The following is an 18,328-nucleotide window of genomic DNA, read 5'->3' as shown; positions in this document are numbered from 1 at the left end:
CGTGGGAAAGTTCATGCCAATCTGTAAACAGATAAGTACTTAGTATATATATATAATATATATTTTATATTTTATATTTTATATATATATTATTTATATTATATATATTATATAAGTATTTATATATATATATAAATATATATATATATAATATTTATATATATATATATATATATTAATTTTAATAAATTATATAACAATTAAAAGTGCATAATAAATTAATTTAATTTATAATATTTAAATTTCAGTCAATATAATTTTTTTTTTCTAAAAATAAATATCGTATATATATATATATATATATATATATATATATATATATATATATATATATATGCTATATATACGTGCTATATATATATATATACGTCTATATATATATATATATGCTATATATATACGTGCTATATATATATATATATATATATGCTATATATATACGTGCTATATATATATATATATGCTATATATATATATATATATATATATGCTATATATATACGTGCTATATATATATATATATATATATATAGCACGAATTTTTCCGAAAAAACTCCGAAGAACCTTTTTTACGACCGATCATTCTTTTTCTTTTAACTCAACTCTCGTCTTATTTTTCTCTATATACATATTATATATATATAAAAAAAGAAAAGATCGGCAAAAGCATCGAGTAGATTTTTATCCCGCCTGATGACAAAATTGTGGCTGATGATGAGTAGGAGTGGTTGGTGTTAAGGGTGGCATTGGTGTCAGTGGAGTTAATGGACTTCCGGGACTCTCGCTTCCGGCACTGCCACCTTGGTAACCACCTAGGTAGGCTCCGACCACGCTCACCCCACTGGGATACAATTCGGTTGGGTGATGCATTGGCGGTGAATGGTGCACTGCGAAAAGAACCAAACGTTCGTCGAATTATGGAATCACGTTCCATTGCAATTATACCGCGATACGCGAATACTATGAGAGAGACTATAAACAAATTCAATCGAATAAATATGAATAAAACTCACTTTGAGTTTTAATTTTTCCGCTGTGTTTCTTCTGCCTTGCCCTAGAATTTTGAAACCAAACTTGGGTAACCCTCTTGCTCAGACCAGTAACGTGTGCTATCCTTTCGAGATCCTGACCATCGGGATTACTATCTAATTGAAAATTCGCTTGCAATACGGCAAGTTGATCTTCGGTGAAGGTCGTTCTAACCCTTTTCGTTTTGCTACCCTTCCCACCGTGTTCGGAATCACAATCTTCCGAGGAAGAAGTATTATTGCCCTCGACCACATCGAGATAATGTGCCTTACATAGTAATCGAGCATCCAACAGTGCAAATTGTTCACCGGTCGATAACTGACGCGAACAAGCATCACAGGCAAAACAAGCCAAATGGTAAACCCTTTCGCGGGCTCTCCTAACCCAATCACCTGAGCCAACGCTTCGTCCGCATTTGGCACATTTAGCACCGAATGTTCTGAAACAATACAATTTTTCAAGGGACTCGTTAAAAAAAAAATAAACAAACTCCAATAACGAATATAACCTCAATAACCTCAAAAATTACTTGAAAAAAAAAATAAAAGAAAGGAAACATATTTTCAATCGATCGATATATTATATATATATTATAAGAAAGAATAAAAAAGAAAAAAATATCAAAATATAGATATCAGTCCACACTAAATATAAGGGAAATATATCGAATTACTTTATGCGTCAATGGTCATGGCGCGGTGATAGAACTACTTCCCGCTCGATTATTTAAGTCAAGCAGCGCTGAGTACGTACGATTAGTACTTGGATGGGTGACCCGCTTGAGGAAAAAAAAAAGAAGAAGGAAGAAAAAAGAAGACAACTTCATGCCGTAAATTTGAAATCGCTTTCCCGCGCGTATCGTACAAATACCAACAACAAACTTCATGGTGTCGATTTTTATCATGTCTCTCGGAAAAAAATCACTCCCATCACATTATTCCAAACGCGCCAAATGAAGTATAACTTCAAAAAAGATCGAAACGTTTTCACGAATACTCCGAGGTCAAATAATATTTTAGCCAAAGGTAACGAAACGAGATGGGAGGAGTGGGGGGTGGGGGACAAAGGTTCGAGTTTTGTAGCGGAAAGAGGAAAAAAATTGAGCTTATTTTGATCTCGCGTCTCGCAACAAGCAGGTTCATTGAGGACCGCCGGAGGACCCAACACGGACCCAACACGGTCCTGTCCTCATTAACATACTACGTCCACCAGCGGCCCTTCGAAAGGCGCGCGTCAGAAAGCAGGGGCAACAACCACCGCACACCGTTTAAGAGAGGTTGCCATCGCGATTCGGGAAGTAGATTACGTCGAGATTATCTCGACGTCTCAGTCACGGCTTCAACAAATGATTCGAACCCTTTGATTTCCTACCGACGATGATAGCCCTTTAACGGGTCCAATTGTTTATTAAATAACTCAATACGTTATTATATTACTGTTACTTTTTTTAACGAGCCCGCAACCCGTTTATTTTAGTTTTCTATCAACTCGTGTACCGTGCCACGCGTGTACAAATGCCACTTGTAATTCTAAACTTCCTTTTTCGAGCACTTCGATATCAAAGGGATCCAATTTTGAAAACTTTTTTCTATTCCAATTACCAGGCTCGTAACATCACAAATTGTACAATAACCTCATTTGAAAATACTTTACATGTAAAATTGTAACACATATCAAATTTCCAAGTATTATAAAGAAAACTTGAAGCCGTAACTTTCTTACAAAGGAACGAACCTTCAACGTTTTCCTAGTGGAAAAGAAAAGAAGAAAAACAGTTGGACGGGATCAAACTGGAAATATAAAAATTCAAAGGGAAGAGCAACCACACGCAAAAGAATAAGGAGGAGGAGGAGAAGGAAAAAAAAAAGAATTCATTGGTCCTCCATCGAGAGTAGGGTTATTGTATGGAAAAATATGGTAAGCCAGGGAAGGGATTAGTCTCGGTCCTGTGCACAGTCATCTTCGTATCGAAGATATTTTCGGGGTATTATTGGGGGGGGTTATGTTGATCGTGTAAAGGGCACGCCTAGAAGCCCTGTCTCGGACACCTAGACGAGAGAGAGAGAGAGAGAGAGAGAGATAGAGAGAGAAAGAAACAACAGCTACCGCATAGTCGAATCAAATCGCGATATCTTCGAAGAGATTGGGTAAGGTGCCATTTGCATAAACAGTGGCGCCACCCTTTCCCTCTTATACTCTTAACTCGTGAAGGGAGTAAAATAAAGGCCTGTGTAACCAAGGTACAAGAGAGAGAACTGGTATCGGGTATCTATAAATCTTGAGAGTCGTACGTCGGCTACCAAACGGCTCCGCCCTAATTTATTCATTTGTTCTTCGACATAGGCGGGCCCTATAAGTCAACGGAGGATTAAGTCGGATGCTAGCCGACCCCAGTAATGCAGCACTCTCTTACCTACAATCTGCATGCAGATCACGATCACGATGCTCCTACTCGCCGACCGAGGTACACGCCGATCGTGCGACTTGCCGAGTAATTAGCCCTTCCGATGCATTCTTTACGATTTACTCTTAAGTTTTCCGTACCTATCCAAACGAAATATACGACCAATCGAATCAACTTTTTACCCTCAATAAGATTATCTTCATTTACAGTTTATTATCATTTCGATACAAATTACAAACGGGATTAATAGTTGAAATATATTAATTATGTTAGAATGTTTCGTAACTAATCTTCCTCTTCTCTGGCCAATGGACACACATTAAATGAAGCCAAGTTGAATCATTTCGGTCGATGGCAAAGAACTTGCTAATAGAACAATTTTTGTTCTCTCTTTTCTTTTCTTTTTTCTTTTTTCTTTTTCCCTTTTTTCATTTTCTTTTTTCGTCGGCCCTTACGATAGGGTTAAAGGAGCGCGCTCGATAACGCGAGAGGATGGGTGAAAGTGTCAGTGAATATTTATTAATTTAAAAGGCAGCTCTCGCGACTTGAAAAGCGCCGGGGTCCTTGTGATAGAAAGAGAGAAAAAAGAATAAGGCCCCGAGGACCGGGGCCTTACGAGGCGAATTCCTTAGACCTTTGGAACACTGACACTCGGCAGCTTCGACTCGTGACTCGGCACCCACGTAGTACACGTACAACGTACTGCTAGAATATTTACCCGTTGTTCTATCTCCCTAAACTACCCACCCCCTCCTTTTAAAATATCGAAACATTCTATAATAAACCCTCGTCGTAAAAGTTTCCTATTAAAAGTTTATGTCCTAATCACGCGCATTTTCGATTAATAATTTATTAAGAAAGTTATAAAGTTAATTTTTGTTCGTATTTATATGAGAACATAAACCCCCATAGATACCCCAAGATAAATGTGTCTCTGTCTCTCTCTCTCTCTCTCTCTCCGTTGAAGAATTCCAACCCAATGATCCTTCCTGTTGAATCTCTAGATCCTTAGGATCGCGAATGTTGCGATGATCGAGCATAGATCCCGACGGTCCCGAGACACGGTCCCAAGACACGGTCCCAAGACAAGGCCCCAAGACACGGTTCGGCTTTTTCTTCGGGTTCACCGGCATCGGGACACCTTCTACGTCAACGTGACTTCGCAGGTCGTGCACGAGCATGAGTGTACAGTGATGTGAATAGCCGACTGTACGTGAGGTCTGAAGGAGGAGACGACGACGACGACGAAGACGACGACGACGACGACGACAACGATGAAAAAGAATAGGAAAAAGAATAGGAAAAAGAAAAGGAAGAAGATAAAGAAGAAGAAGAAGAAGTATCGGAAGACATTAATCACCCAACGGCGAAGCACTCTTACGTTCAACATAAGCCACGGTAACAACACATACATGTGTGATCTGTAAATTTCCTACGCTCATAGATCCGCAAGCAACGTGAACCTTTCTTCAGTTCACCATTAACCGATAAGAATTTTCTAACAATTTTCAAATATCACGGAAGACGCTGCTACCTATTCATATTTTTCACGATCAATCACATCACGGATGACAACAAAGGAAATTAACGTTTATAATTATAAGGAACTATTGAAATCACAATTTGAAATTATACGAGTAACAATGGACGTTTACTTGAACGGGGTTAATATGCAAAATTGCAATTCCTATAATGCAAACTATTGTATTAACAAATAATTGACAATATGATTTATTTTGAAGACAAATATATATATATATATTTCACATTATTATTATTATTATTATTATTATTATTATTATTATTATTATAATGATTATTAAATATTTGAAATAATATTAAAAGTAGGTGATACCAAAGAGGAAAAAATTAAATGTAGTTCTGTTTTTGAGACGAGCTCCCGTAGTGGTAGCCGAGAAACGTCTTCTTAAGATCGGCTTTGGGCACCGTCCTCGAATCAGCAGGGCGCCACACTGCGCGCTCTCTTCGATACGAACGAATATTATTGGCTTCCATCGATAATCCGTAATCCAACTACTGGATCGCCTACTACCCCGGCCGAATATCCTGCGTTATCCCGTTCTCCTTATGAATGGAACGCAACGTAGAAACGGATGTAATCGTATATCATCAGGATCAACGGATAACAAATTGTTCAAAAGAAAAAAAAAAAAAAAAGAAAAAAAAAACAAAACAGGAGATAACACAAAAATGCTGTATATAATTTTCTTTTATTTTCCTATTCGAAGGTTTTCGTTGAAAACAAAAATACGTTCCAGTCCGGTGTGATAGAATTCTCGGTTCGATTAAAAAATATGATCGAGTAATTAATTATTGCAATTAAGAAATTATTATTGTTTTTCACCGGGGGGGGCGGGGGGCGGAGGGGTGTATAAAAGAATTAATCAATGTGATTTTAAACAAAAAAAAAATGGGGGAAAGCTCGCAATTCCAATCTAATTGTTCCTAATCAAAATAATGACGATTAAGACAAAAAAGTATAAAAAATCAACTTACAATGCGTAATCTTGTCGACAATAAAGTCTCATTCCCCGAAGAAAACAGGAGTGTTGATCGTGCAGGGGTCTGGCACAGGCGCAACACTTGAGGCATCTCGAGTGCCATGTTCGACCCCCAACACATAGAACGGTACGTTCTCGGACACTTTCTCCGCAACCGCCACAATCCATTTCCATGTTATCCTGTTGTTGACCATTTTCTTTAACACCAATACCACTCCCAACCATAATAGTACCCTTCGTCAACGCGTTTGCATTGTTTCCTTTCTTACCAGACCCATGACTGTTGTTGTTGTTGTTGTTGTTACTGTTGTTGTTGTTGTTGTTAATATTATTATTGTTATTTTGAGTGTTGCTTTTGTTGTTGTTATTGGCACTGATAATATTATTATTGTTGTTGTTGTTGGTAGAACAGATCATGCTATCCGAACACTCGCTGTCTATTTCCAATTCGGCCTAAAAAAAAGAAAAAATAAACGAATTGAAATGAATTTCCAATCGAAGATCAATAAATATGTATGAGATATTTGATAAATTTGGCTGGAACGTTTATAGATTGAATATATGGAGAATCGGGGAGGAGGTGGAGAGGGGAGGGGGAGGAGGATGAAATTCGATAGGATTTATTATTCGATCCATAAAATCAGTATGTCGTCGTTTTGATTTGGTAATAAAATTGAATCGTTCGCGGTGCTGTAAGGCCAGCTGACTGGACACAACAGCACACAAGCTTGAAAAGAATTCCAAGTAGTAGTAGTAGTCCGTTAAACGCGAGAAACCGTTCCAATAGCAATAAGTGTGCGCAGTTTATTCCCGAACAAAGCGTGGAAAATCGAAAAGCAAATCTAAACGTTGTTAGTTCCATTTTTTTTTTTTTATTATTATTTTCTAAATAGCCTTTTGTGTCGAGAGCAAGTTTCCGGGTTGTGCAAGATAAGTCGCATCGAGTCTTTTGCTGCGGGCTCCAAATCTCAATTAATATAGGTACGAGGAAAAAGAAAAATAATCAACCGAGGAGAGTCTGAAGCCTCTCTCGAGTTGATAAATGACGTTGCTCTCCCTAGCCGCCAGGATACCAAGGTATGCATGCGTGGGGATGCCTATAGTTTTGCCATTTGTGCTTTGCTCCTGGCTAAGGAGAAGAAAACCATGCTACGTGTTACACCAGAGTGTGCTGCTTACCCTAAAAAAACCCTACGTCCCACGCTTATCCTGTTTGCTAAGCTAACTTCTTACAAACGGATACCTATCCTTTAGGTCAATCCAAGTGATTAAACGATACACTCTTTCGTTAACTAATCGAACTAACTCTCCTCTTTTACGAAACCTCATTTTCGACAATTTCATTGCAATTCTAAATTAAAACGAAAACAACATTTTTACACGATACATTCATTATTACAAATTACATATGTAATTTGACGTTAAATAATTCGACCAATTATCTATGATAGATTTCTAATGAAATTTACCAACGGATGAAAAAAGGAGGATCGATGCAAATAAGGTGCTGTTTGCTTAAGAATTTCGATATTGGGAATAAATAAAAAGCTTGATACATCGAAGACAGGCAATTTTCAATAGAAAAAGAAGTAAAGGAAGAGAGAGAGAGGATCCGACGGCTCTTAATATTATTTTTGATTTTGTTCATTTGTTTCTCTTTCTATTCCTCGTTCGTTTTCTGTCCGTTCCACGTCGAGTGGTAATCATTTCACGTATAACTGGACGGCCATTGATTTATGATCTGCCGAAGGCAAAGTCGAACTTCCCACCTGTGATTTATGCCCTCTAGCTTTTCGATATGCTGACGGAAAGATTCAGTGACGTCGATTATTTTAAGATGATTTTTTTTCTCCACGTTTCTTTTATTCTCTCTTTCTCTTTTTTCGCACCTTCCTTCGATCATCAACTATTTAACGTCAACACCGATCGACAAAAATCTATCGACTTTCTACAACGTAACACAGGATATATTCCTATTACGATTTGAAAAGATTTTCTTCCAATTAACACCACACGTTTACGTGGTTACGAATACAAAATTGAGAATTTTTCATGAATTTTGTATGCAAAATTTCGTAACACTTTCGTATCGTTTAAAATTATACAACTGAATAGGATTAAAGGAAGAAAGAAAAAGAGAATAAAACATTTTTACCTGTCGCAAGGATTAGAAGAATATTTTAGAAGCCGTTGGAATGTTTAAATGGTCGAGATGGAAAAAGGAGACAAATGTAGGACAAGAAAATTCTATGTGAAAAAAGAAATCTATTGTACTTTAACTGATTTCAATCGAAGATAAAACTTACAACAGGTTAACCCGAATAAAAACCTTAAGGAACCTTAAAAAATCTTTCCTACAGGAAACACATTAACTTTTCTTTTGAAAAATTATTCGATGATTTGTAAACTGTAAATTTTTTTTGGAAATATTTGAAGATAGTATTAAAAATATACGAAGAGTATCGATATATTTATTTTCTTTTAATCGGAAAAAATATTCAAGAGACAATATATATTTGGGATTAAAAGAAATATTTCCAAGCTTGTTAATTTGATGAACACATTTGTGAAGATTCAAATGACAGACAATAACGTTAAATAGAATTGAAGTTTATTAACTTTGTCGAAGAAAATGTTTGTCAATGAAAAATATCCAGCACGTTATTTGCCATAGTAGGTGGTTCAGGCAACGCAATCAAGCAGTAATGAGAAAGAATAATAGAAGTCATTTTTTAAGCCGAGGCGACGGAGATGAGCTGACAAAATGAGAAATGTCCGAGTGCAAGGGTCAAACGAGTTTCGGCCTACCGACTACTCACTACCGAATATCGAAACTGCACCTTTAACCACAACACCGCCCTCTCTCTAAGGACACTAAACTCCACACCCCCATACACACCATAATATTATAAATAATTCACCTATCCACACATTTTTTTCTCTCCTTCCAATTTATTCACGATAAATTCGTCAAAATTAATTCATTCCATAACCGCGAATAATTTTTTCCTTAACAATTTAGCCCACATTTTTAGCCTATATTCGATTTATCCAATTTATTATAAACAATATTTCCCGACGAAACGTTAAAAGAAACCGCATAGGAATTAAAGCGAAGAAAAGGAAAAAAGAAGAAGAAGAAGAAAAAGGAGAATAAAGAAAGAACTTACCTTCATCTTTTATCCCGTCGATAAAAAGAAGAAGGGTCACGAATCCTCGATCTTCGGTTTCATCTTTACACTATTAAAAATTGCCCCGTTCACAAAGCAACAGTCACCTTTTTCAAATCTAACGAATATAGAAATAGCCAGTGGGATTTAAGAAAGTAACAAAAAATAAAAGGAAAGTTTTGTAGGTCGCGGTTGAACGAGAAAGAGGAAATACCAAAACGTATCCCTGTCCGGATCCGTGTCCCGGAGAAGACTGGCATCCTCGAGCGTGCCCCTACCACTGGCCACTATGGTTGTGTACTAACACAAACTTGCTGGACAAGTAATCCCCCCTCGTACTACTACTTCAAAAGCGCGAGATACGTGTATACCTCTTTCTCAGTTAGGATATTCGGAGAGGGTGGTACATCGGACTCCGCCTATCGAGAGCACGCCCCTGTTCTTTCGTTCCTACCGTTGAACCAACCCAAACTCTGGTTGGGCAATGTGCTCTCGCGCAAGTTGACGCATGTGCCGAGTTAAATCTCATCCCCCGTTTTACGAACTGTTCGACTAGTACCTTCGTACCTTCCCCACCCCCTAGTCACGCTTTTTATTTCCTTTTGTCCTTTTCCCCCTTTTTTTTCTTTTGCCTCTTTACTACTCCCGTTCTGCTACCCCCCTTCTCCCCTTCCCCCTCCTCCGCCCACCCCGTTTCCACTACTGTTGGCTGAATTTTTCTCAAACTCTAAGAATCGCAAACTCTGATGGAATTTCAGCGGTGATTCGGCACAAACTTCACGTTTCCCGTGTGTGTTCCTCCATCTTTCTCTTACTCGGCTAAACTTACTTTCCTTCTGATCTCTCGTGCGGCATAAGATATCGAGAGATGTGTGCACACAAAAAGGGATGAAGAAGAAGAAGAAAAACAATCTAAACAGAATTTTAGATTGTCGAGGGTGTGTTTGTGCGAGAAGAGAACAACGGGTGTGTCATTTCTTTTTTATATATAAATTTTTTCAATATGCAGAGTACGTAACGATAATTCATTAGTTATATAAAATAGTATAATCATAGACAATTATGAGAGGAAACAATAAGTTCAATGTATTCGTACGACCCCCCAACATATTCCCTTCTGTGAACATTCCGAGAATCATTTCCATCAACACCCCCTAAAAGTAGCAAGAAACGAAATAAACAATCACTTATCTATTCCTTTACTTAGAATTTCCCACTTTGATCATCATCCTTTCTCGAATGAGAATACAAAAATATATGAGATAGCTACACGCGCTTACAACAACACAATAAATGCATACACAGCTAACAACCATCGATGTATTCGATTTTTCCCTCCTCCTTCTTTTTTTTTATTTTTTCGATGAGTTTGGGTTCTCGAGGGGGTTCGAGCACCTGTTTGTATTTCAGCCTGCCGACACATAAATCATTCTGGAATGGACTAACGCCTTTTATCACTGCTATAGGCCCACCACTCTCACGTTCCTTTTGCCCAACGCCACATATTCACTGCAGCATATGCAGTCCTTCTGCCTAACTTTCGATGCTAGGTAGATAGATCTTCTCTTTCTATCTCACGCTTATATATTTTCGATTCCATTCGAAAGGGACTCATATACGCCCACGCCAGTAAGATGAATATGAATTTTTCGTTGTGGAGTGTCTGGAAAAGTGTCAAACGAATTCTCGCTAGTCCACCATAAGAAAAAGAAGAAGAAAAAGAACCTCAACCCCTACCCCTCTACCTCAATTCTTTCTTCAAAAATATCATTTATATGCGTGTAACAAACTATCGAAGTAATTTATTTTATTACAACGAGAGTGGAATTTTTCTCATAACGCAATTTCAAAACTTAACAAACTTTCCCGCTTGACGCTGTCATGAAAATTTCTCCGACGAAAATGTTTTACGATATAAAAAAAATTCTTTTTTCCTTCTTACAGATAATCGATTTGTTTACACATTTTTAATCGTTATACCAATAATTGACTCCTTACATTTAACGACTGTGTAAATATTACCCAAAAAGTAGAGATAAATAGAAAGAAGACGACGACGACGACACATTTTATTTAGGCCATCTACCAACAAAATTCGGATCCACGATCGAACTTTGGTCATGCCATAAGTTATTCCATATATTAACATATTAACATTATTTCTTTTCAACTATCTACAGGTTCGTCGTTGCCACGCGAACGCTTCCTCCAATGAAATGTCGTCTCCCTTTTGAATTTCGTTCTAAACAAAATTCTTCTTGAAAATTGTCAGAAAATTGAAAACAGCCCGCACGCATGCACCCACGAGACGAGGGTGCTTAATTATCATTTTTCCTTTTTGTTGTCGAAAAATGAGAAGAAAAAAAAAAGAAAAGAGCTTCGACAGGGAGACAGAGAGGTAAATGGAAAAAAGAAAAAAAAAATAGAAAACATCGAAAAATAAGGGCCAAAACGATACTTAATTATCATGATAAAGCTGGCTGGTACCTCTCCTGTTCGAATACCTGTTCGAATTCGAAAGGTAAGATCGTCGAGCGTGTTTTCTGGTGAATAAACGCGATTCCATTGTCACCTAGAAGAATTGGATATTCTTCCGAGGTTCGGTTAGGTTTGTCTGTTTGTCTGTCTGTCTGTCTGTCTGTCCGTCCGTCCGTCGGTTGAATATTCGATCGGGATATTCAAAAACATTACACACGAGTTTACCTGCTGTCCAAACAAACATTACTTTTTCAAGAAAAAAAAAAGAACAAAATCCTTAAACCGAACCGATGTTCTTCGTAATCGCGAATGGCGTAAATGTATATACCGAGTATATATATGTATATATATATATATAGAAATATACATATGTACATTTTTATTGCGACATTGGAAAACACACTTGTTATGTGATTAATTACATTGAATATTTCTTTTTTTTTTCTCTCTTTAATCAAATATGACAAATCAAGGAAAGAGAAATGTTTCGTTATTTATTATTATTACTATTAACGAATAATAGAAATAATATATATATATATTAATTGTTATTAAACTAATATAAATTAAAATATAATTAATATTAATAAAAAAATATTAATTAATTGTTATTAAACTAATATAAATTAAAATATAATTAATATTAATAAAAAAATACTAATTAATTGTTATTAAACTAATATAAATTAAAATATAATTAATATTAATACAAAAATATTAATTAATTGTTATTAAACTAATATAAATTAAAATATAATTAATATTAATACAAAAATATTAATTAATTGTTATTAAACTAATATAAATTAAAATATAATTAATATTAATAAAAAAAATATTAATTAATTGTTATTAAAATAATATAAATTAATTGTTATTAATTGTGGGAAAAGTAATTGTTATTATAATTGAGAATTCATTGTTACGAGAAAAAAAAATACATATGACTTTTAATGGAAATTTATATCGTATTATTATTAATCTATTATATATAAAAGAAGACATATATAAAACGGAGTAACGATTAATTTTATAGAACAAAAATCGTGATTTATACTATTATTCAATTCGTTTGATAAAATAAACGACATATTATATATAAATACTGTAACATTATTATAAACAAATAAGATGTAGAAAATACTTGACGTTACTTTATATTGACGTTAACGCATCGGTAAGAAAATGACGTCAATCAAACAGACAGACAGAAAGAGAAAGAGGGAAACTGAAGATACTATAGCATGATGCCTGTAGTCCCATTACATGTAGTTCTGTAATTTTCGGATTTCCACGTTCCAGCATCCAACCAAGATAAGATATATATAAAAGAAGACATATAAAACGGAGTAACGATTGATTTTATAGAACAAAAGTCGTGATTTATACTATTATTCAATTCGTTTGAAAAAATAAACGACATATTATATATAAATACTGTAACATTATTATAAACAAATAAGATGTAGAAAATACTTGACGTTACTTTATATTGACGTTAACGCATCGGTAAGAAAATGACGTCAATCAAACAGACAGACAGAAAGAGAAAGAGAGAAACTGAAGATACTATAGCATGATGCCTGTAGTCCCATTACATGTAGTTCTGTAATTTTCGGATTTCCACGTTCCAGCATCCAACCAAGATAAGATATATATATAAAAGAAGACATATAAACGGAGTAACGATTGATTTTATAGAACAAAAGTTGTGATTTATACTATTATTCAATTCGTTTGATAAAATAAACGACATATTATATATAAATACTGTAACATTATTATAAACAAATAAGATGTAGAAAATACTTGACGTTACTTTATATTGACGTTAACGCATCGGTAAGAAAATGACGTCAATCAAACAGACAGACAGAAAGAGAAAGAGAGAAACTGAAGATACTATAGCATGATGCCTGTAGTCCCATGTAGTTCTGTAATTTTCGGATTTCCACGTTCCAGCATCCAACCAAGATAAGATATATATATATACATATACATATATATAAAATGAAAGAGAGAGAGAGAGAAAGAGGAGGAAGACTTTCTCTCTCCTAGTCTAGTCAAGCTCTCATCCTCAGCTTCCTGCTCTGTGATCTCCGAGCGTCTGAGTTTCATCCCTCTTGAAGTTAGCTAACAGCAGGATCCTGCACAATGTAGCCGTGATTGCAAATCCGCTCGTTATCATCAAAACTGTGCTCGACCTAACGAAAGCGCGTCTCTTCCCTTCGCACTCTCCCTCTCCCTCTCCCTCCCTCCCTTTCCCTCCCTCTCTTACTCTCACTTATATACTTGAAAACCCTTGCGAAATAGGTAGAGAGGGTGGGAGGGAGGCAGGGATGAAGGATCCATCTTTCTCCTTTACCTTTGATGGAATAAAAAGTACCGACTTCCTTCTTAACATCCTTGACGGATTTTCAAGAGAAAATAACCTTAGGAAATGTTCATACATTTCATTTCTATTATGTTATATGTATTTTTGTTGGAAATATCTTTTATTATTATTATTATTATTATTCGTGATATAATGTATTATATCAAAGACGTTTCATAATAAATGTTGAACGATGACAAGAGTGATGAGAAGACTATAATAATAGTAAGTTTTGATAGCGCATGCCTATGTGGTTGGTTGTCTCAACTTCACCTGTAATATCAGACCTCGAATACGTCATCTGGAATGAATGTTATCTTACTTTGACTATTTTTCTAGCTATCTCATGCTTACACTCATTTCTCGTTTGTATTTTGATCGTATTTCAAAAGGGAAAAATACTATTACGTAATGGATTGTTATTAACGGAGGTGATTTTAGAAGTTATACTTCTTCTGGCGCGTTTGGGAAAATGTGATGGGTGTGTGATTTTTTTCCGAGCGACACCACGAAGTTTGTCGGGTATTTACGATGCGCGGCAAAGCGATTTCAAATTTACGGCGTGAAGTTGTCTTCTTCTCTTCCTCTTCTTCTCTTTTTTTTTTCTTAAGCGGGTCACCCATCCAAGTACTAATCGCACTCAGTGCTGCTTTACTTAATGATCGAGCGGGAACTAATACTATTACCGTGCCATAGCTGTTGTCGCGTGAAGTAATTCGATATATCTCTCTTATATTTAGTGTGGACTGATATCTATATTTTGATATATTCTTTTTCTTTTTTTTATTCTTTCTTATATATATATATATAATAATAATAATTATTATAGTTTTTTTTTTCTTTGAAGTTCTTTTATGAAGTTATTTTTGAGGTTATTGAGGTTATACTCGTTTTAGTACGGTAAAGAAATATAACTTCTTACGTGCGTACATAAGTACACACACCAGTTTTTTATTCTTTCTTATATATATATAATAATAATTATTATTTTTTTTATGTTATTTTTTTTTAAGTTATTTTTTTGAAGTTATTTTTGAGGTTATTGAGGTTATATTCGTTTTTGTACGACAAAGAAGTATAACTTCTTACGTGCGTACATAAGTACACACACCAGTTTTTTTTATTCTTTCTTATATATATATATAATAATTATTATTATTTTTTTTATGTTTTTTTTTTTTTAAGTTATTTTTTTGAAGTTATTTTTGAGGTTATTGAGGTTATATTCGTTTTTGTACGACAAAGAAGTATAACTTCTTACGTGCGTACATAAGTGCAGACACCAGTTTTTTTCTTATTCTTTTTCCTTTTTCGTTTTACATCGGAAAAAATTTGGAAACAATGAAAGGAGGGTAAGAGCCGTGGATTTGTAGGTGGGCGTAGTAACTCCTCCTAAGATTTCTTTTTTCTCTTATTCTCGTCTGCGTGGCTTTCGGAAAGCAACGACGCGTCGTTGATTCGAAAGGAATAATCGGATTAAAGGTCCATGCGGGGTTCGGTTCATTGTACGATAGGTTGACTCGTGAGAGGGATGAAAGACTCGCACGGTTATATGAACTACGATTCAAAAATACAAAGACAAAGACGAAGGGAAAAAAGGTTAAAAGTGCTGAGAGTAGTGTGACAGACGGAGATAGAAAAAAGAAAGAAAAAAAGAAAAGAAAAAGAAAAAACTGGTGTGTGTACTTATGTACGCACGTAAGAAGTTATACTTCTTTGCCGTACCAAAACGAACATAACCTCAATAACCTCGAAAATAACTTCAAAAAATAAGTTAACAAAAAAAGAAAATTTATTATTATTATTATTATTATTATTATTATTATTATTTTAAAAAAAAGGAAAGAAACATATTTTCAATCGATCGATATATTATATATATTAGAAAGAATAATAAAATATCATAATATAGATTATTATTAGTTCCCGCGAGTATTAGTTCCCGCGAGTATTAGTTCCCGCTCGATCATTTAAGTAAAGCAGCGCTGAGTACGATTAGTACTTGGATGGGTGACCCGCTTGAGAATAAAAGAAGAGAAGAAGACAACTTCATGCCGTAAATTTGAAATCGCTTTGCCGCGTATCGTAAATACCGACAAACTTCGTGGTGTTGTTCGGAAAAAAATCCCACTCTCATTACATTTTCCCAAACGCGCCAAAAGAAGTATAACTTCAAAAAGAAAGGAAAAAAAAGGAAATCGACATGAAGATTTAATGAGAGAGAAAAAAGGAAAGAGAGGAAAGGTTTTCGATCGTTCAGGCAAATAATTCGATTCTCGAACACGAATTCAATTGGTACCGAGACACGTGGTGCTTGTTCTGACCCTATTGCGTAAAAAGACCCCCCCCTCTTTCCCCGTGGGTCGTGCACCTTGGTGGCCCCAGTTCGAAACTCGCTACACCCAAATCACACGCGATCATATCGAGCGTAATCTTTATTGAAATAATGTTAACAAAATAATTGTCATTTTTTGGGGTGCGGTTCTCCAGGATAACGGGCCATCCTCGGAAGGTAGATCTTATCCTTTGGTTCGAACCTTTGCGGCTCGCTTAATTATCTCGGCGCGGTTTATCAACGAAACGAAACGTAACGATCCCGCTGAATCATCGATGGGGATTAATTTGACTCGACGCACATCGATGGAAATCATTTGTTCCCATGGATTCGTGCGAAACTATACTTAGATCTTTATCTAAATGATGGTTCATGTGATGTTTATCCTTTGTATCCGATACCTTCCTGCACATGTAATTGCACCTGTTAAAATGTATTCGTATATTTCTATGGAAAATTGATAGCAAACATAATTGAACCGTTCAGTGCACGCATCGATTAACTCTCCATAAAACAAAAAGTCGAGAAACGCGATGAAATAATGTATATTGTTTTTTAAAATTCCTGTTATGATATATAGATTCGCATATATAATATAGAATGCATAAATACAAATATAACTTTCATTTGACGGTGTATAAAATTAAGATGAAAGAATAGCCAAAAAATAATCAAAATGGTTTCTGAAATAAATTACTTATTTTTCAATGGCCAACAAAATGTTGCCATTTAATGGTATTAATCTTAATTATTAAGGAAAGTTATTATAAATATAAAAAGTTATGACTATACCACAAGTGTGCTTTGACACCATATATTGAAGATTTTTCAAAAAAAATGGAGTTAATCGATGTGTGCATTGAACGGCTCAATTATTGAACGCTATTCGAGAATTACGAATGTCGAATATAATATGATATAATAAATGACGTAACGTTCGGTTGGAAAGTCGGATCGAAATTTGAAAGTTGTTGGTTCGATGAAGACATTTAGGAAGGATTCGCGGAGAGGATCTTTTTACGTGTGCGTCGGCGAAGGTAAATAAATAACGAGCCTTGCTATCTGCATCGAACGGAACAACTCTCTCTCTCTCTTTCTCTCTCTTTGACTCTTGTGTGCGAGCTAACCGAATTGGTATTTAAAAATATGCGCGCCGACAGATGCGGTTTCCATGTCGCGCTCTTTCACTGACTCCCATAAATATGATAAGACTCTATAGAGAGATATACGAGTCTATAAGACCGCCTTTTCGTACTTGCACTCGCACTCGCACTCGCCATCTCGGGTTAATGTAAGAGAAGATGGGACCTTTGAGCTGCCACGAGATTATACCTTGAACTTCATTAATTAGTCTGTTTAATCAGAGACCCTCGAGGAGATGAAACTTTCAAACTTTTATAAATAAAACTTATTTTCTATAATGTCAACTTTTCGCAAATCGAAACTTGGAAAAGTATCCACTCGTGGAAAGTTAAAATGGCCGTTTCGTGTACGTATATACATCCACGTAATCGTCGTAGTCGTAGTCGTCGTAGTCGTCGTCGTCGTCGTTGCTGGCGGTGTTCCTGTTGATCGATAAAAGCGTCGCGACGCTGGGCGTGTCCGTTTCGTGCCAACTCCGCAACGCCCTGCGAATCACCACGCGAATTTCTACTCTCGCGAAAAAAACGAGGGACAAACTCTATCGGAGATCAAGATGATAATGATGGAAATAAAAAGGAACGAATAGGAAGACAAATTTCAATGGAAACTATGCAAACCTCTTCTACCTCTATTTCCAATAATAATAAAAATAATAATAATTAAAAAAAAAAAGCAAAGTATAAAAATCCGTAAACGCGTACCAATCAAATCCCTTCGAATCACATTCCCAAGAAACAAAAGTGTACATATCCCTCCCACTATGAAAATGAATCCTTTTCTCTTAGTATTCACCTCTTCTAACTCTATTTCCAATAATAATAAAAATAATAATAATTAAAAAAAAAAAGCAAAGTATAAGAATCCGTAAACGCA

At 35.5% G+C, this 18,328-nt stretch overlaps 1 protein-coding gene across 2 annotated transcripts in view; it reads right to left on the bottom strand.

The window, feature by feature from the left end:
- Positions 1-678: 678 nt before the first annotated feature.
- The window catches only part of LOC122513688 (LIM/homeobox protein Awh-like), a 26,837-nt gene continuing 9,187 nt past the window's right edge, over positions 679-18,328 (bottom strand). Inside the window, exons 1-4 of one of the 2 annotated variants that reach the window (XM_043630116.1) lie at positions 9,126-9,393; positions 5,951-6,408; positions 1,014-1,468; positions 679-887 (exon numbers count right to left, since the gene is read on the bottom strand). In XM_043630116.1, coding sequence (XP_043486051.1) covers positions 682-887; positions 1,014-1,468; positions 5,951-6,408; positions 9,126-9,131 — 1,125 coding nt within the window. In that variant the 5' untranslated portion in view covers positions 9,132-9,393 and the 3' untranslated portion in view covers positions 679-681. Of the gene's footprint in view, positions 888-1,013; positions 1,469-5,950; positions 6,409-9,125; positions 9,394-18,328 lie in introns of those variants that run through there. The other variant, XM_043630117.1, reaches the window with a different exon arrangement.

Source organism: Polistes fuscatus, unplaced genomic scaffold (assembly GCF_010416935.1).
Source record: "Polistes fuscatus isolate 324 unplaced genomic scaffold, CU_Pfus_HIC Scaffold13, whole genome shotgun sequence".
NCBI lineage: Eukaryota > Metazoa > Arthropoda > Insecta > Hymenoptera > Vespidae > Polistes > Polistes fuscatus.
Note: the sequence above shows the minus strand (reverse complement) of the source record. Positions and strands in the feature narration are given on the sequence as shown.